At 41.0% G+C, this 20,931-nt stretch overlaps 1 protein-coding gene across 16 annotated transcripts in view; it reads left to right on the top strand.

Moving 5' to 3' along the window:
- The window catches only part of CSPP1 (centrosome and spindle pole associated protein 1), a 178,969-nt gene that overhangs the window by 136,077 nt on the left and 21,961 nt on the right, over nt 1-20,931 (top strand). For 15 of the 16 annotated variants that reach the window (XM_043507755.1, XM_043507756.1, XM_043507760.1 and 12 more), the window contains 2 exons: nt 295-341; nt 7,878-7,941. The exons of the other annotated variant lie outside the window; for it this stretch is intronic. In XM_043507755.1, the coding sequence (XP_043363690.1) occupies nt 295-341; nt 7,878-7,941 (111 nt within the window). The remainder of the gene's footprint in view (nt 1-294; nt 342-7,877; nt 7,942-20,931) is intronic. 16 annotated transcript variants of the gene reach the window in all.

The raw sequence follows: 20,931 nt of genomic DNA, 5'->3' as shown, positions 1-20,931 counted from the left end.
GTAACACTATTAGATTTCCTTCAACAACAGCTTGAGTATTTACATTAGATCCATCTAGTTACATTTAAATTAATATTAAGACAGCTAAAGCAAATTTTGCATCAAAATATTCCCAGTTTAGTTATTAATACAGTGAATATGACTGCAAAGATAAAACTTTAATAAGGAGTGATTCATTGTGATGTCCATATTTGTGTAACAATATTCTGCTAAAATGTTTAAATATGTTCTTGTATAATCAGTGTTTATGTCCATTACTTTTTTTTCCTCCCTGGGCTGTGATGGCTACTATAGACTATGATGATTCTGGTCCTGACTTTAACCCACGAAACATGGGACTGGTAAGAGGAAACTGAGCTCCCCTTCTCTCCTCTCCCCAATATGCTGTTTTTATTTTGTTCAAATGTGCAGAGTGTTGTGGCTTGTACTTACGTTAATTTTGGACTGAGTGTACATTAGAGTACTATTGAAATAGAAAACTAAATTTAACTAAGCTTGCCATCTGTCTGGTTAACTGGCAAGCTAGAGGAATAACAAATGGGATACTTTATTCAGGCCTCTTTGCTGAGGCAGGAAATAAGCTCCATGGCTATATATCTTGATATAGACATTGCTGGATTCTTCACTGCCTTGCACCCTGTATTGTCACGTACATCTGTGCAAAGTTAGGAGTAGAATGCTATACCTAGTGTGAGTTAGTGGAGAATGCTAATTTGGTAGAACTTTACACAATTATATATGATTAAACAAGATGCAAGGCAGTAAAAAAATCAAGCATTGTTTCCAACAAGATATACAGGAGCTATAGAGCTTATTTCCTGGCTCAGTGAAAAGAACTGAATAAAGTGCTATCAAATTATAATTCTCCACTAATTCACACTGGCCACAACAGGTGCAATGAAGAATCAGACACTTAGAATGTCACTTAAACTATTACTCTGAGATCCTTGCATTGCCTCATGATGCACAGCTAACAGAACAGTTATATGTTCAGCATAATGTTAGTGAACTTTGGTTGTAAATAGCTACTTGAAATTCTCCTTTGGAGGGTTGATTGGCACTAAATTTTCAGTTTCCCATTGTCTCTTTCCTCTTTGATGAACTCAAAATTGACAGACGTTATAGTGATTCTCAACACGGAGAAATCCTTTTACAAAACCAATTCTGTAATAAATTGTTGAGGCCATGTTGTTACTTTAAAGGTTGAACTTGTAATAATGTAGTAAGGATAGCATAATAACATACTAAGCTATGTTTCAGTTGCATAGAAGTACACTTTTTGAAATCTGTAATATCAAGCACTTGATGTCACAGGGGATTAGTAAAGGTTTGAATCTTTCCTGTTTAGATCACTACTTTGAATACAGTCCAAAAGTCACAAGGATATGCAGTCTCTTATGTGAAGTAAATTGTCAGTCTGGGTTTAGTTCCTAATGGACATGGGTCGATGTTACACAAAGCACAGTCACAATTGACACCCATGTAGACAGTTTCAGTAGAGAGGTTTGTTGTGGAAAGCGGCCCAAGTATGAATTGTTAGGGAAAGTCTCAAATATCTTTAATCTTAGTATTTTTGTTAATAGAACAGGACTGAAGCACATTTGGGGGCACTGCACTGTTTTGTAGGTATAAAGAAGACTGTAAATTTCCAGTAGTGTGCAGCGTTGTTCTAGCCGTGTCAGTCCGAGGATATTAGAGAGACAAGGTGAGTGAGGTAATTTTTTATTGGACCAACTTTTGTTGGTGAGAGAGATAAGCTTTCAAGCTACACAGAGCTCTTCTTCACATCTGGAAAAGGTACTGAGAGAGTATCACCGCTAAATACAAGATCAAATAGATGGTTTAGCATAAGTAGTTAGCATATATTCTAAGGGGCCATTCAAGGTGAAGTGGCCCATTAACAATCCTGTACTCATAGGACAAAAGGGGGTGTTAGTAGGGTACAGATTGTTGTAATAAGCTGTAAATCCAATGTCTTTATTAAGACAATGATTTGTATTGTCTAACAAAGTTAAGAATTTAAGCTCCCAGGCTCATCTTTTGAAAGTGTTGTGCAGGTTTCCAGTGCAGTAAGAACTACAAGGTGAAACCAAGAAATCACTGCTCTCTTGAATGAACTCGCACAGGAAAATGACAAAAGACAAAAAACACCTGTGGGTGAACACATTTCACAAAGTGATCACTTTATATCTGACTAGTGAGTTCTCATCCTCAAAACAAACCTGGACAATGCTTTCAAAAGACGAGCCTGGGAGCTTAATTTCATAACTTTGCTAGATGCTACAAATCTTGGTTTTAGACCCGGTCTACACTACATGCTTATATTGGTATAATTACTTCGCTCAGGGGGGTGATAAATCCACACCCCTGAGTGATATAGTTATACCGACCTAAACCCTGTTGTAGATAGCTTCTGCTGTCAACATAGCTACTGTCTCTCAGGGAGGTGCATTAACTATGCCAACAGGAGAAGCTGTCCCATTGGTGTAGGAACGTCTTCACTTAAGCGCTATAATGGCACAGCTGCACTGATGCAGTGTTTTAAGCGTAGACCTGCCCTTAATAAAAACACTGGATTTATTGCTTATTACAACAATCTGTAACTCATGAAACTCCCCCTTTTTGTCCCACGACTAAAGTTATGTTAAGGAGCCACTTCACCTTGAGTGCTCTCTTAGAGTATGTGTTAACTATATAAGGATTCTCAAACTGAGGGTCATGACCCCTCGGGGATCTCGAGGTTATTACTGGGGTTGTGAGCTCTCAGCCTCCACCCTCAAGCCCCGCTTTGCCTCCAGCATTTATAATAGTGTTTGTTTTTAATTTATAAGGGGGGGTCACACTCAAAGGCTTGCTTTGTGAAAGGGGTCACCAATATAAAAGTTTGAGAACCAAGTTATTTGTTCTATCTTCTATTTAGCTGTGACACTCAGTACCTTTCCCAGACCAGAAGAAGAACTGTAAGAACAGCCATACTGGGCAGTCCAAAGGCCCATCTAGCCCAGTATCCTGTCTTCCAACAGTGGCCAATGCCAGGTGTCCCTGAGGGAATGAACAGAACAGGTAATCATCAAGTGATCCATCCCCTGTTGCCCATTCCCAGCTTCTGGCAAACAGAGGGGCTAGGGACACCATCCCTCCCAATCCTGGCGAATAGCCATTGATGGACCTATCCTCCATGAATTTATCTAGTTCTTTTTTGAACCCTGTTATAGTCTTAGCCTTCACAACATCCTGTGGCAAAGAGTTCAACAGGTTGACTGAATGTTGTATGAAAAAATACTTCCTTTTGTTTGTTTTAAACCTGCTGCCTATTAATTTCATTTGGTGACCCCTAGTTCCTGTGTTATGAGAAGGAGTAAATAATACTTCCTTATTTACTTTCTCCACACTAGTCATGATTTTATAGAACGCTATCATATCCCCACTTAGTCATCTTTTTTCCAAGCTGAAAAGTCCCAGTCTTATTAATCTCTCCTCATATGGCAGCTGTTCCGTACCCCTAATAATTTTTGTTGCCCTTTTCTGAACCTTTTCCAAGTCCAGTCTTTTTTGAGATGGGGCGACCACGTCTGCACACAGTATTCAAGATGTAGGCATAGAATGGATTTATATAGAGATAATATGATATTTTCTGTCTTATTATCTATCTCTTTTTTTAATGATTCCCAACATTCTGTTCGCTTTTTTGACTGCTGCTGCAAATTGAGTGGAACATTGAGTTTTCAGAGAACTATCCACAATGATTCCAAGGTCTCTTTCTTGAGTGGTAACAGCTAATTTAGACGCTATCATTTTATATCTATAGTTGGGATTATGTTTTCCAATGTACATTACTTTGCATTTATCAACATTGAATTTCATCTGCCATTTTTTTGCCCAGTCACCCCATTTTGAGAGATCCTTTTGTAGCTCTTTCCAGTCTGCCTGGGACTTAACTATCTTGAGTAGTTTTGTATCATTTGCAAATTTTGCCACCTCATTGTTACCTCTTTTTCCAGATCATTTATGAATATGTTGAACAGTATTGGTCCCAGTACAGAACCCTGGGGGACCCCACTATTTACCTCTCTCCCTTCTGAAAACTGACTATTTATTCCTACCCTTCGTTTCCTATCTTTTAACCAGTTACTAATCCATGAGAGAATCTTCCCTCTTATCCCATGACTGCTGATTTTGCTTAAGAACCTTAGGTGAGGGACCTTGTTGAAGGCTTTCTGAAAATCTAAGTACACTACATCCACTGGATCCCCCTTGTCCATATGCTTGTTGACCCCCTCAAAAAATTCTAGAAGATTGGTGAGGTATGATTTCCCTTTATAAAAACCGTGTTGACTATTCTCCAACAAATTATGTTCATCTATGTGTCTGAAAATTTTGTTCTTTACTATAATTTCAACCAGTTTGCCTGGTACTGAAATCAGGCTTACTGGCCTGTAATTGCCAGGATCACCTCTGGAGCTCTTTTTAAAAATTGGCGTTACATTAGCTATCCTCCAGTCATTTGGTACAGAAGCTGATTTAAATGATAGGTTACAGATGACAGCTAGTAGTCCTGCAATTTCACATATCAGTTCCTTCAGAACTCTTGGGTGAATACCATCTGGTCTTGTTGACTTGTTACTGTTTAGTTTATCAATTTGTTCCAGAACCTCTTCTAATGACACTTCAATCTGGTACAGTTCCTCAGATTTGTCATCTAAAAAGAATGGCTCAGGTTTCGGAATCTCCCTCACATCCTCAACCGTGAAGACTGATGCAAAGAATTCCTTTAGTTTCTCTGCAATGGCCTTATCTTCCTTCAGTGCTCCTTTAGCATCTTGATCGTCCAGTGGTCCCTCTGATTGTTTAGCAGGCTTTCTGCTTCTGTTGTACTTAAACACAATTTTGCTATTACTTTTTGAGTCTTTGGCTAGCTGTTCTTCAAATTCTTTTTTTGGACTTCCTAATTATATTTTTACACTTCATTTGCCAGAGTTTATGCTCCTTTCTATTTTCCTCATTAGGATTTAACTTTTACTTTTTAAAGGATGCCTTTTTGCCTCTCACTACTTCTTTTACTTTGTTGTTTTGCCACAGTGACTCTTTTTTCGTTCTCTTACTATGTTTTTTAATTTGGGATATATATTTAAGTTGAGCCTCTATTATGGTGTCTTTTAAAAGTTTTCATGCAGTTTTCAAGGATTTTACTTTTGGTGCTGTACCTTTTAATTTCTGTTTAATTAACCTCCTCATTTTTGTGTAGTTCCTCTTTCTGAAATTAAATACTACAGTGTTGGGCTGCTGTGGTGTTTTCCCCGTCACAGGGATGTTAAATTTAATTATATTGTGGTCACTATTACCAAGCGGTCCAGCTATATTCACCACTTGGACCTGATCCTATGCTCCACTTAGGACTAAATCGAAAATTGCCTCTCCTCTTGTGGGTTCAAGGACTAGCTGCTTCAAGAAGCAGTTATTTAAGGTGTCAACATATTATATCTCCATCCTGTCCTGAGGTGATATGTATCCAGTCAATATGGGGATAGTTGAAATCCCCCATTATTATTGAGTTTATTATTTTAGTAGCCTGTCTAATCTCTATGAGCATTTCACAGTCACTATCACCATCCTGGTCATCCTCGAATAATAATGTAGCAGGTAGGGATATATGCAGTAGGGATATATTATCGGTAATATATCCCTACTGCTACATTATTATTCGAGCATGGAATTACTATTCTGTGGTACTGTTTGGTTCATTTAAGATTTTTACTTCATTTGATTCTATGCTTTCTTTTCACATATAGTGCCACTCCCCAACCAACCTGCCCTGTTTTGTCCTTCCCATATATTTTGTACCCTGATATTACTGTGTCCCATTGATTATCCTTATTCCACCAAGATTCTGTGATGCCTATGATATCAATATCCTCATTTAATATGAGGCCCTCTAGTTCACCCATCTTATTATTTAGACTTCTAGCATTGGTATAGAAGCACTTTAAAAGCATGTCACTTTTTAGCTGTCTCCCATTACATGATGTCATTGAATGAGACTTTTTTTCATTTGACAGTTTCTCATCAGATCCCACCTGTATTTTATCATCTTCCATCCTCTCCTCCTTACTAGGACATAGACAATCTTCATTAGTAGATCCTCTCCTAAGGGATGTCTCTGTCTGAACCACATGCTCCTCCTCACCTGTTGGCTTTCTCCCAGCCCTTAGTTTAAAAACTCCTCTACAACCTTTTTAATTTTAAGCACCAGCAATCTGGTTCCGTTTTGTTTTAGGTGAAGCCCATCCTTCCTGTATAGGCTCCCTCTTTCCCAAAATTTTTCCCCAGTTCCCAATAAATGGAAACCTCTCCTCCCTACACCATTGTCTCATCCACGCATTGAGACTCTGCAGTTCTGCCTGTCTAACTGGCCCTGCACGTGGAACTGGAAGCATTTCAGAGAATGGTACCGTGGTGATCCTGGACTTCAATCTCTTACCTAGCAGCCTAAATTTGGCCTCCAGGACCTCTCTCCTATCCCTCCGTATGTCACTGGTACCTACATGTACCATGACCACCGGTTCCTCTCCAGCACTACACACAAGTCTGTCAAGTTGTCTTGAGAGATCCACAATCTTCACACCAGGCAGCCAAGTCACCATGCAGTTCTCCCGGTCATCGCAAACCCAGCTATCTATGTTTCTAATGATTGAATTGCCCTTTACCAATACCTCTCTTTTCCTAATAACCGGAGTTCCCTCCCCCGGAGAGGTATCCTCAGTGCAAGAGGATATCACAACATCATCTGGAAGGAGGGTCCCAATTATGGGATCGTTTCCCTCTGCTCCAGTTGGATGTTCTCCTTCCCTGAGGCTTTCATCCTCCTCAACAGCACAGAGGCTGTCAGAGGGTGGGACCGTTCTACTGTGTCTCCGAAAGTCTCATCTATGTACGTCTCTGTCTCCCTTAGCTCCTTCAGCTCAGACACCCTGGCCTCCAAAGCCCATACACAGTATTTGAGGACCAGCAGCTCCTTGTACCAAATGCACACATATGCCACCTGCCCATAGGGTAGGTAATCATACATGTTGCATTGGGTGTAATAAACTGGGTAGCCCCCATTCTGTTGCTGGATTTCTGCCTACATTATCTTTTTACTCTTGAAGTTAGTTCCTTTGTTGAGGTTTTGTTTTTATCAGTTTTTTTGTGTGGCTTACGTTTAAAGAAGTTTAAGGAATGTTACATGTATCTAGCCTCCCACTCCTGCTCTCAACTCCTTTGCAAAACTCACCTGTTAGCCGCTCCTGTTTGCTAGCTCCTTTGGTTGCTTAGGAGCAGGCTTTTTAAAGTCCTGGTCTTCCTGAGTAGCCCCGCCCCCCTGGTTAAGGGCTGATGGGTGCTAAAGGGCTTAGAGATCAAAGCATCATTAAGATGCTCTCAGCCTTGTCTAGCAGGCCGCTAGGCTCAGCACCCACATGGTCAGCACACCGTCCCCAAACAAACAGACCACAATTTATATTTCAGTCCAGCAGCAAGCACACCACAACAGACAAACACACATACAACAGATAACAAACTTACCCCGTCGGTCACGTAATTTCTCCCTTCACCTGAAGAAGTCTGTCACAAAACTCCCGTTAGCCGCTCTGTGTAGCTCAAAAGCTTGTATCTCTTACCAACAAAAGTTGCTCCAATAAAAGATATTACTTCACCCATCTTGTTTCTCTAATTTCTGTCAATCTGGCACTTTTCAGAACCACTAGAATACTAATAAACAAACCAGCAAGCAAAAAGCAAAAAAAAAACCGCAAAACAAAACAAAACAAAAAAAACCCGCCAAAAATACCATCCAGACACTAGTACAGCTGAACTGAGTGTCTTCTGTTTTACTTTTTTAGTTCAGAAATGAATCCAGTGAATTCTTGAAAAATTCACTATTGGAGTCTGAGAGTGCTTTCATTGGTGAGTTTATGCCTCTATTTTTAGCAGTATTTGTTTATGTTCAACATGACATTTGATATGGTGGTATTGTTCTCAGACAAAGTGATTATGCTGCTATTTTAAAAGTCTCAAACCAGTAGACTTTTCCGGTGGAGTTGGTAATTGTCAGGCCTAATTATGTGTGTTGGGAAAGTCCTCTCTAACTTAAAAAGCGGATGTTAATGTAATCGCTTACTCCTTTTTGTCCTCCTTTCTGTGGTTTGCTTTTCATCAATGCTGTACTACATAGTGCTATTGTTATTGTAATCGTTGTCAGATCTTAATGTGCCATAATAGCTTGTAGTTTTATTTTAGACATAGTGTAAGAATTCTTACTTGTCCTTCAATCAAACAATACTTAGATTGTTGAAGTTGGAAATGGAAATGAAATGGAAGCAGAATAGCCTGAATCCATTCTCTGTTATATGTATTACTGTACTAATTAAGATTAACAAGGCATTCAGTCTAAAATGATTCCCCTGACTGAATGTTTAGCATTGTCTTTTATACAAACCACACCTCTAGCTGGACCTAAATTGCATTACATTGTCTCTAGATTCTGCAGCATTGTGATGCCACTGAATGACAATTCTCCACAAGCTTTATTTTTATTAAGAATTGAAGTTTTAAAATGAGTTAAATATTACTGCCAATTTTGTTATCAAATTCCATTTATTTTATGCTCTTCCCACATTTTAAACTTTCAGTACATCAGATATTTGTATTGAAATTGTCCAGGTGAACTTGGATGTTTTGGCAAGTTGGTAGTGGACAATGGGACTTTTGGCACCTGGGGAGGGATGGGATGCAATTGGAGATTGTGGGATAAGCACGTTATCTGGATGTTTCTTCTAAAATGATCAGTAGTGAAATACAGGGCTGTCCTTACCCATACGCAAAGCACGCAGCTGCATAGGGCACCAGGAAATTTGGGGCACCAAATTTCCTGGTGCCCTGCAAAGCTGCGTGCTGCTCTAGCTGCTGCTCTGGCTCTTCCCCAGGCCCCTGCCCCTTCCCCAGCCCCACTCCCCTTAAGATTGCAGCCAGGCCCGACCCTGCACTCACCACATGGTAAGTGGAGTGACCTGGCCCCAGCTTGCTCCGCCCTCCTGGCTCCCAGCCGCGCTGCTGGCTAGTACTGGTGGGTGGTTCCCTCCTCTCCCCAAGCCTAGGAGCCAGGGGAGCGGAGCAGCCTGGGGCCCTAGGTCTCGCAGGCGGGAGCGAGGGGGGCTGGCCCCAGGCCTCCACGGGGGACGGGGGAAGAGGAGGGCTGGCCACTTCCTGTGGGAAGTGGAATGACCCAGCCCCAGCTTGCTCCGCTCCCCTGGCTCCCAGGCTTGGGGGCAGGGGAAAACCGTCACCCAGCACTCGCCGGCGGCGCGGCTGGGAGCCAGGGGAGAGGAGCAGGCTGGGGCCGGGTCATTCCACTTCCCGCAGGAAGTGGCCAGCCCCCTCCTCGCCCCTGCGAAGGCCTGGGGCCAGCCCATTCCTCCCCGCCCCCTGCTCCCGCACATGGAGGCCTGGGTCCAGTCCCCCCGTTCCCTCCCGGTAAGGCCTGGGAACAGCCCCCCTGCTTCCCCCATGGAGGCCTGGGGCCCCTAGGGCTCCAAAATAGCTAGGAATGGTGCTGGTGAAATACATGATATTGATAGATAAATATTCTTTTGTGAGATTTCGTAGTAAAAAAAAAATCAGCCACTGCAGCTGTGCACCGCTGTAGTGCTTAAGGATGATACCTATGCTGATAGGAGGGACGCTTGAAAGTAATCTGCCTCCCTGTCAAGTTAGCGTCATCTACTGAGGGTTAGGTTGGTTTAACTGCATCACTTAGTGGGGTGGATTTTTCACACTCCTGAGCAATGTAATTATAGTGACCTAATTTTTTTGGTAGACCAGACCGTTGTAACCTCTTGAGGTGAATGAGGTTGTTCTGAGCTATTCTTTCATGCATCTCTGATGGCTTGTGCTCGATTTATATTTGTAAGATAGATCTTCAAAACTAGGATGATTAAAATATGTATACATGTGTATGTTTATGTGGCCCACAGAACTCCCCACTGCGGCTCACGGAAACTTTTTAGAAAGTTCTTTCATCCGGCCCTCGTGGCTGCCAGCCGAGGTGGGGAGGGGAACAGGCAGGAGAGATTCACTTGCCCGTCCCCACAGCGTTGCTCCATCCTGCTGCTGTTCGGACCCTCCCAGGGGTTGCACTCAGCAACGTGTCATTGATAAAACTTTCGAGGTCTGTGGCCTGGGGAACATTCACCTCAGGCAGCTCGCTCCCTGCATGTGGTTCAAGCCTTGCTGTTGCTGGCAGAGCCAAGATCTATGCAGCCATGCTACTGGCTCTGTCTGCTGCAGATGCTGCCCCCTGCAGCTCCCATTGGCTGGGGGAGAAGGACAGATATACCATCACTAGTTGCCAGGCAGAGTCAGCCATGGAGGCATCGTCACTTTTTTCTACAATGTAACAAGTCAAAATACCGAACACAACTATCTGATGCACACCTTGCTGGAATCCTGAAGATTTAAATTGATGACGAACACCGCCAATTCCAAGATAAGTGGACTGTTGATTATTTTGTCACTGACTACAAACAGACTGCCTCATGCTTGCGCTGCAAAGACAAAGTTGCTGTTTTAAAAGACTACAATATCAAACGACATTGCACAACAAAACATGCACAGCAATATGATAAATATCAGGGAGGAGAGAGGGAGAGAAGATGGTCTTACAATTGAAAAAAGAATTAGCGAAGCAGCAGCTTTTTCAGAAAGCGAGAAAAGAGTCAGAGTCAGCAGTTTTGGCAAGTTATGTCATGAGTGAAATGATTGCCAAGTGTGAGAAGCCATTTACTGATGGTGAATTTATTAAACAATGCTTTATTAAAGTCAGTGACATCGTATGTCCTGATAAGAGAGATGTTTTCAGCAATAACAGCCTATCTCCAAATACAGTAGCAGAGCATATTCTTGAGCTCTCTAAAGATATTGATGGGCAGCTCATCAAGAAAAGCACAGCTTTCCGTGCATATTCAGTTGCAATTGATGAGAGTACCGATTTGGTTGACAGTACGCAGCTTGCCATATTTGTGAGAGGCGTTGGTGAAAACTTTGCAGTAACTGAAGAACTGCTCAGCTTGTCAACAACAGCCAGTGAAATTTTTCACCGCCTCACAGAAGCACTGGAACAACGCAGTCTACCATGGCATATGTTAGCAGGCTTACCCACTGACAGGGCCCAAGCAATGATTGGTCAGAAAAACGGGTTGGTAGCACTAGTACAAAGAAAGTTGGCCGAGCAAAACGCTGAGCAACCAATAGCATTCTACTGCATCATTCACCAACAAGCACTGTGTAGTAAATCTTTGAAATCTGACGCTGTCATGTCAGTTGTTGTGAAATGTGTGAATTACATTCGTTCAAGGGGCTTGCAGCACAGACAGTTTCGTGCTTTCTTGGAGGGAATTGAATCTAAATACAGTAACTTAAGAATATAAGAAAGGTCATACTGGGTCAGACCAAGGGTCCATCCAGCCCAGTATCATGTCTACCAACAGTGACCAATGCCAGGTGCCCCAGAGGGTGTGAAACTAACAAGTAATCATCTAGTGATCTCTCTCCTGCCATCCATCTCCACTGTCTGACAGACAGAGGCTAGGGACACCATTCCTTACCCATCCTGGCTAATAGACATTAATGGACTTAATCTCCATGAATTTATCCAGTTCTCTTTTAAATCCTGTTATAGTCCTAGCCTTCACAACCTCCTCAGGCAAGGAGTTCCACAGGTTGACTGTGCACTGAGTGAAGAAGAACTTCCTTTTATTTGTTTTAAACCTGCTACCCATTAATTTCATTTGGTGGCCCCTGGTTCTTGTATTATAGGAACAAGTAAATAACTTCTCCTTATTTTCTTTCTCCACACCACTCATGATTTTATATACCTCTATCATATCCCCCCTTAGTCTCCTCTTTTCCAAGCTGAAAAGTCCTAGCTTCTTTAATCTCTCCTCGTATGGGACCCGTTCCAACCCCCTAATAATTTTGGTTGTCCTTTTCTGAACCTTTTCTAATGCTAGTATATCTTTTTTGAGATGAGGAGACCACATCTGTACGCAGTATTCGAGATGTGGCGTACCATAGATTTATATAAGGGCAATAAGATATTCTCAGTCTTATTCTCTATCCCTTTTTTAATGATTCCTAACATCCCGTTTGCTTTTTTGACTGTCGCTGCACACTGCGTGGACATCTTCAGAGAACTATCCACGATGACTCCAAGATCTTTCTCTTGATTAATGGTAGCTAAATTAGCTCCCATCATATTGTATGTATAGTTGGGGTTATTTTTTCCAATGTACATTACTTTACATTTATCCACATTAAATTTCATTTGCCATTTTGTTGCCCAATCACTTAGTTTTGTGAGATCTTTTTGAAGTTCTTCTCAGTCTGCTTTGGTCTTAACTATCTTGAGCAATTTAGTATCATCTGCAAACTTTGCCACCTCACTGTTTACCCCTTTCTTCCGATCATTTATGAATAAGTTGAATAGGATTGGTCCTAGGACTGACCCTTGGGGAACACCACTAGTTACCCCTCTCCATTCTGAAAATTTACCTTTTATTCCTACCCTTTGTTCCCTGTCTTTTAACCAGTTCTCAATCCATGAAAGTATCTTCCCTCTTATCCTATGATAACTTAATTTACTTAAGCGCCTTTGGTGAGGGACCTTGTCAAAGGCTTTTTGGAAATCTAAGTACACTATGTCCACTGGATCCCTCTTGTCCACATGTTTGTTGACCCCTTCAAAGAACTCTAAATTAGTAAGACATGATCTCCCTTTACAGAAACCACGTTGACTTTTGTGCAACAATGTATATTCTTCTATGTGTCTGACAATTTTATTCTTTACTATTGTTTCAACTAATTTGCACGGTATTGACGTTAGACTTACCAGTCTGTAATTCCCAGGATCACCTCTAGAGTCCTTCTTAAATATTGACATTACATTAGCTATCTTCCAGTCATTGGGTACAGTAGCTGATTTAAAGGACAGGTTACAAACCATAGTTAATAGTCCTGCAGTTTCACATTTGAGTTCTTTCAGAACTCTTGGGTGAATGCCATCTGGTCCTGGTGACTTGTTATTGGTAAGTTTCTCAATTAATTCCAAAACCTCCTCTAGTGACACTTCAGTCTGTGACAATTCCTCCTATTTGTCACCTACAACATTTGGCTCAGGTTTGGGAATCTCCCTAACATCCTCAGCCATGAGGCTGAAGCAAAGAATTCATTTAGTTTCTCTGCAATGACTTTATCGTCTTTAAGTGCTCCTTTAGTATCTTGATCGTCCAGGGGCCCCACTGGTTGTTTAGCAGGCTTCCTGCTTCTTATGTACTTAAAAAAGATTTTATTACCTTTTGAGTTTTTGGCTAGCTGTTCTTCAAACTCGTTTTTGGCTTTTCTTATTACATTTTTACATTTAATTTGGCAGTGTTTATGCTCCTTTCTATTTACCTTACTAGGATTTGATTTCCACTTTTTAAAAGATGCCTTTTTATCTCTCCTGCTTCTTTATCATGGTTGTTAAGCCACGGTGGCTCTTTTTTAGTTCTTTTTCTGTGTTTTTTAATTTGGGGTATACATTTAAGTTGAGCCTCTATTATGGTGTCTTTGAAAAGTGTCCATGCAGCTTGCGGGGATTTCACTCTAATCACTGTATCTTTTCATTTCTGTTTAACTAGCCTCCTCATTTTTGCATAGTTCCCCTTTCTGAAATTAAATGCCACAGTGTTGGGCTGTTGAGGTGTTCTTCCCACGACAGGAATGTTAAATGTTGTTATATTACGGTCACTATTTCCAAGCGGTCCTGTTATAGTTACCTCTTGAACCAGATCCTGTGCTCCACTGAAGACTAGTATTGAGAGTTGCCTCTCCCCTTGTGGGTTCCTGTACCATCTGCTCCAAGAAGCAGTCATTTAAAGTATCGAGAAATTTTGTCTCTACATTTCATCCTGAGGTGACATGTGCCCAGTCAATATTGGGATAATTAAAATCCCCCACTATTACTGAGTTTTTTATTTTGATAGCCTCTCTAAGCTCCCTTAGCATTTCATCTAAGCACTGTCCTGGTCAGGTGGTCGATAATAGATCCCTACTGTTATATTCTTATTAGAGCATGGAATTACTATCCATAGAGATTATATGGAACATATAAATTCATTTAAGATTTTTATTTCATTTGATTCTACATTTTCTTTCACATATAGTGCCCCCGCCCGGCACAACCTGTTCTGTCCTTCTGATATATTTTATACCCCAGAATGATTGTGTCCCATGGATTGTCCTCACTCCACCAGGTTTCTGTGATGCCTATTGCATCAATATCTGATGTGTCAGATCCTTTATGTGAATGTTTCTTGTCTGATCTGACCCATACTTTATCCTCTTCCATCCTCTCTTTCTGACTATAAAACCTAGAGAATCTCTATCAATACACTCTCCTCTAAGAGAAGTCTGTCAGATCCACGTGCACCTCAGCAGCAATTGGCTTTCCCCCATCTCTTAGTTTAAAAACTACTCTGCAACCTTTTTAATGTTAAGTGCCAGCAGTCTGGATCCACTTTTGTTTAGGTGGAGCCCATCCTTCCTGTTTGGCTCTTCCATCCCCAAAGTTTCCCCAGTTCCTAATAAATCTAAATCCCCCCTCTCTACACCATCGTCTCATTCACGCATTGAGACTCTGAAGCTCTGCCTGCCTACATTGAACTGGAAGCATTTCTGAGAGGCCACCATAGAGGTCCTGGATTTCAGTCTCTTTCCTAACAGCCTAAATTTGGCCTCAAAGGCATTTCTCCTACCCTTCCCTATGTCTTTGGTACATAGTTCACTGAGGTGCACTGACTAAACAGGGGTTCTACTTTAAAGAGATTCTTTGAATTGAAAACAGAGGTGAAAACATTCATGGAAGAAATTAAAATGCCTGTATCACAATTTGAAGATCGTAAATGGATGACAGATCTTGCTTTCCTTGTTGACATAACACGAGATCTGAATATCCTAAACCTGAAGCTGTGAGATCCAGGCAAGCTGGTGACAGCAGTGTATGATAATGTGAGAGTATTCACAACTAAACTAAATTTGTAGAAAAATCAGATTTCTCAGGGAAATGTCACTCATTTCCCAGCATGCAAGTCACTTGTGGAAGAGCTCGACTCTGAAATACAGTTCCGTGGTTCTGAATACACTACTAAGCTTGACCTGCTTTTGCAAGGATTTGATCAGTAGTTTGCAGATTTCAGAAAGCACAAAGGAGCTTGGATATGTTTGCTAATCCATTTTCTGTTGATGTGGAAACAGCACCACGTGATTTACAAATGGAACTCATGGATATACAGTGCAACATATCTTTAAATACTAAATTCAGAGAAACTGAGGATGTCAGAGTTCTTCAGACAGCTACCGCCATCTTTCCCAAATCTTTGCAAAACCTTCAGAAAAATCATGTCCTTTTTTGGCAGTACTTACATTTGTGAGAAACTTTTTTCCAGTATTTTGACTTCTTTGTATTCATTATGAACACAACTATCTGATGCACACCTTGCTGCAATCCTGAAGATTTCAACTGCTCAGTCACTGAGGCCAAACATCAACAAACTGACAGAACTGAAGCATTGCCAGGTGTCTGACAAACACTAAAAACTCTCTGGCAGGCGAAGAATTGTATAAAGTTGTATGACAGTTGTATTTTTATTTCGAATTTCTTATAAATAATAAAATATAAACATTTTCTTTTCTGAACACCATCTTCAGTGACATTATTGGCACTGGTCCTAAGGTAAATTGAGTTTGAGATCCCCTGGCTTAGATTCTGTAGCACAGTTCTTTGGCAAGGGGAGGGCAAGATGACAATTCTTAAGCAAATGCTTTATAATCATAGATAGATAGAGGTCTCCACCCATTATGCAAGAAACAGAACAATTCATTCAGCAGCTTCAGTTTAGAACTACAGGTCATCCATTCTGAACTGATGTAGTACTAAAAAGTCTCAGTCTTGAAATCAGCAGGTCAAGAGCTCCTTCCATCAGTGTTAATGTATTTTGCATGAATGCGAAACTTGGGGATTTTTGATTTCTGGCTCAAAAGGGTTAAATAATGATGTGCATGCAATCACAATTTTAAGCTGCCTAGATTAGATACAACATGTTTCTACTCTTCATGCATCACTTATTACTGCAGATGACTATCAGCATTGTTCTTTAAAATGATATGCCTCCACTTGATATCTTAGAGGATTCTATATAGAAGAATATTTGTGAGGCACATTAGGGTTACAATTGAGTATGTGTTGCTTTAAACCCTTGATATCTATGTGTAAAAGTGAAATTACATTTTCCCTCTCTATTTGTCATGTTAATTTATCACATCTTGTTTCAAATTAGACTGTAAATGCTTAGGACAGGGGCCATGTTTTCTTGGAATTTGTGTACAGAACCCACTATAATAGAGCCCGTGACCTGTTTGGGCCTTTGAGTGCTGGCCAGTATAGATGTCAGCAGGAATACTTTTCAGCTACTTGGGCATAAGGGTGCCACAGATTACCCTTTCCTGTCACCAAAAGGTCAAAAAGCTTGCAATATTTATTCTTTATGACATAGAGGACATATAAAAGTTTTATGTCTGTAGATTGTTTTATGAAGCGAAGAAACCCTGTTTATTCTGTATTTTCCTGTACACCCAACCTATAGGTAATCACTGCCTTTGGCTCCAGGTAAGGGGGAAGAAAGGTGTCAAGGTTTTTTTTTGTCAAATCTGAATTTCACATTAGGAAACATTCAAACTCATTGTGTTAATATATAAATAATGGAGAATATGATATAATTTGACATGAGCAGGGGCATGCACAGGATCTAATTAGTCTTTTCCATCTCTTTGATTCTATGAGTAGCCTGCACCCAATCTATCCTCACTCTAGGAGATGTTATTTATTATTTACTAATTAAGTGATGAAAGCATGCTCAGTGCTGTACCAAATGTAAATATTGAGAGTACCTGTATAAAAGACAGAGAACCCAGAAAATTCTGGAACAGCCATCCAAGGGAAGAAATGGTGGCAAAACACCTAGCTGGCCTCAAGACTGAGCTTGGTAAGTTTACGGAGGGGATGGTATGATGAGATTGCGTATGATAGCATGTAACCTATCTGCAACTGCTAGCAGCAAATATCTCCAATAGCTAGTGATGGGACACCTGATGGAGAGGGCTCTGAGTTACTACAGAAAATTGTTTCCCCAGTGTCTGGCTGGTGGGTCTTGCCCACATGCTCATGGTCTAACTGATTACCATAGTTGGGGTCAGGAAGGAATTTCCCCTCCGAGTCAGATTGGCAGAGACCATGGGGGTTTTTTTGCCTTCCTCTGCACCATGGGGTACGGATCACTTGCAGGTTTAAACTGGTGTCACTGGTGAATTCTGTATAAGTTGAAGTCTTAAAACCATGTTTGAGGACTTCAATAACACAGCCAGCAGTTAGGGATCTATTACAAAACTGGGTGGATGATGTTTTGTGGCCTGCAGTGCGAAGGTGGTCAGACTAGATGATCATGATGGTCCCTTCTGACCTTAAAGTCTATGAGGATGTCCTGGGAAACTCAGAGGTGGTCACATTAGGTAGCTTTTTAAAATCTAATAATGCTGATATGGAGATACTCCATCTAGAGACAAAAAACAGAGTATGTTCTCAAGAAGAACTTGCAATCAATCTAAAAGTCCAGCTAAAGAGCAAGGATTGTGTTTAACAGGAACAGTACACTAGATTTTTACTTGTGGTAATGTAGTTTCAAATATTAATCAATATGTGATATCAAGGCAGATGACCAGTGAGAGTGAATTTTGTGTTTTTTTTTTTTTTTTTTTTTTTTTTTTTTTTTATAATCCTCATTTGTGCAGATCCCAAAACCACCATACAACAAGCAAAGGTAAGAACTAGTATGGTGGGCATGCAAGTCTTTTTTTCCATTCATCTGCTCTCACCATGTCTTTATAATGTTGGAGAACAAACACTTGTCTTCTACATCAACAAGCAAGAGAGAGGAAGATCTGCCTCCCTGTGTTCAGAAGTGGTAAGCCTGAGGATGAGGTGTATCAGCAATCACATCATCCTATCAGCAGCCTGCCTTCTGGGGAAGCAGAATATGCTCACAGACTACTTCAGCAGACACTTGCACTCACCCATGAATGGAAATTTCACAACATGGTGCTGCACACCCCAACCAGAGATTTTATTCACTACTCAAACAAACAGAAAATGCACCACGTGTTGCTCCAGGGGAGCCCTAGGTCACCGCTGCCAGAGCGATGCTTTGCTTTTTACCTGGTTAGACCAATTCAACTGTGCCCTTTCTCCGATGCTGTTCCTGCCACAAGTTCTACACAAGATCTGACAGGATATAGCAAGGCCCCTTCTGTCCCAGACAGTTCTGGTTCCCCAGACTCCTGCATATGTCATTTTGCCCATCAGTTATCTTCCCAATATTCCCTGGGTTCCTGATCCAATGCAATGGCAAGATCAAACACCCCAATCCATGACCACTCCACCTCAGGGCGTGATATTTGGATGGGCGTGATCCCTAGAACATTCATGTTCATCTGCACGAGACATCTCTAATAGCAGAAAAGACTCTGCTAGGAAATGTTACCTACCTAAATGGAAATGCTTCTCATCTTGGACACAACAAAGAGGTGTCTAACCAGAGATTACAGATATTCCTCTCATTTTAGACTATATCCTGTCTTCGAAGACCTCGGGTCTACATCAGTTCCCTATCAGTCCACTTAGCAGCGATTAGTGCATACCATTCAACTACTCGAGGCTACTCAATTTTCACATATCTACTAAACTATGAATTCTGGAAAGACTTTCCTGTCTACTTTGAGCCTTTAGCTACTTTCTCCATGTCCCTCCTGTCCATGAGGTCACCTTTCTCATACTTATTACGTCAGCAAGAAGGGTTGGTGAACTTGGAGCAATGATGGCAGATTCTCCACAAACTGTATTCTGTAAAGATAATTTCTTTGCATTATACCTCAAATTTATCTCCAAAGTAGTTTTGGAATTTCATCTTAACCAATATATTCACTTACCTGTATTCTTCCTGAAATGAAGACTCCATTCCCTTGGTGTTTAACAAGCCTTGGCTTTTTACCTGCACAGAACAAAACCAATCAGGAAATCTCTGAAACTGATTGTCGCCATAGCAGAGAGCATCAGAAGGTATGCCATCGCCACCAAGAGAATCTCCAAATGGGTATCTGGATACATTCTACTCTTCTATCAGCTCTCAAACCTCCCCCAACCAAAAGCTTCTCTTCAGGATGTACCCCTCCTGGACATCTGCATAGTGGCCATGTGGAGTTCTATTCACATGTTTGCAAGTCATTATGCCCTGAGACATGACTCCGCTGCTGATGCCTCCTTCAGGACAGTGGTTCTCTGTTCAACCCTACCATCCATGTCCTCGCACCCTCCTCCTTCTTAGGTACTGTTTGTCGATCACCCATAGTGCAATACAATAGGGACCATCACTCAAAGAAGAAAAGGAGGTTGCTTACCTGTAACTGAAGATTATTTGAGATGTGTGGTCCCTATCTGTATTCCACTACCTGCCCTCCTTCCCCTCTGCTTCGGATCTTCTCTGATTCACGGTGGACAAGGAATTGGAGAGGCAGTCGATCTGTCCCACCCTTTATCACCTTGCTTGGAGGCACAAGATTAGCCAGGACCAATGGACACTACTTTCCATTTCTCTGGCTCCAGGTATATGGTGTGCATGCTTAACCCCACTGTGGAATACAGATAGGGACCATACATCTCAAAGAACCTCCAGTAGGTTAGTAACCTCCTCTTTCAGAGCCAAAGATGTTTAAAGTAACAGGTTGTGATAAGTAGCTTATAATGATGGAAAATTGCAGAGGTGAAAGTAAATGCTTCTATTCTCGGTTCTTCTGTTAAGCATGTGATTTTATCACAATATCCTGTAGAAATATTTGAGAAATTAAGAGCAATGGCATTGTTATGTATAGTCAGTAAGAATACTGATATTTTTAAGGTTGTCTTTTAAATGATATTTTTAGATAGAGAGAATTCTATGATTCTATGATAAAGTATATAAGATAATATCTTCTATTTAAATTAACTTTTGTTGGTGAAAGAGACAAACATCAAGCTTACACAGAACTTGTAGCTTTTATTTAAGACTTAAGTTAGTTGGCTAACTATTATGAAATCAAAAAATAATGCAGAACATTGACAATTTATTTGTTCCAATTCTTCTTTCCATGTTGTTTCAAAGTATGTTACAAAATGCTAAAAAGGTTGTGAGAACTTTTGTTGTGTTTTTAAAACCTTGGGATGTCCCCAAGAAAGGCAGCAAAACCACATAAACTCACACGAGAGAGAAACATGGAATTAATTATGATTGTAGTTCATTGTAGTTCACTCAGCGCACAGTCAACCTGTGGAACTCCTTACCTGAGGAGGTTGTGAAGGCTAGGACTATAACAGGGTTTAAAAGAGAACTGGATACATTCATGGAGGTTAAGTCCATTAATGGTTATTAGCCAGGATGGGTAAGGAATGGTGTCCCTAGCCTCTGTTTGTCAGAGGGTGGAGATGGATGGCAGGAGAGAGATGACTAGATCATTACCTTTTAGGTTCACTCCCTCTGGGGCACCTGGCATTGGCCACTGTTGGTAGACAGCATACTGGCCTGGATGGACCTTTGGTCTGACCTCGTATGGCCATTCTTATGTTCTTATTTTTTTTAATCAAGTGTGCTACAGCAGAATACGCTCAGTGAAAATGATCTTCATGAAGTGTGATTCATAATTAATGGATCTTGCCTTTTTAATAGTAAATCAGCTTTTTGGGGAGCTGCAGAGTTCTTTTGTGTTACTGGAAAGCCTCAG

Source organism: Dermochelys coriacea, chromosome 2 (genome assembly GCF_009764565.3).
Source record: "Dermochelys coriacea isolate rDerCor1 chromosome 2, rDerCor1.pri.v4, whole genome shotgun sequence".
NCBI lineage: Eukaryota > Metazoa > Chordata > Testudines > Dermochelyidae > Dermochelys > Dermochelys coriacea.
Note: the sequence above shows the minus strand (reverse complement) of the source record. Positions and strands in the feature narration are given on the sequence as shown.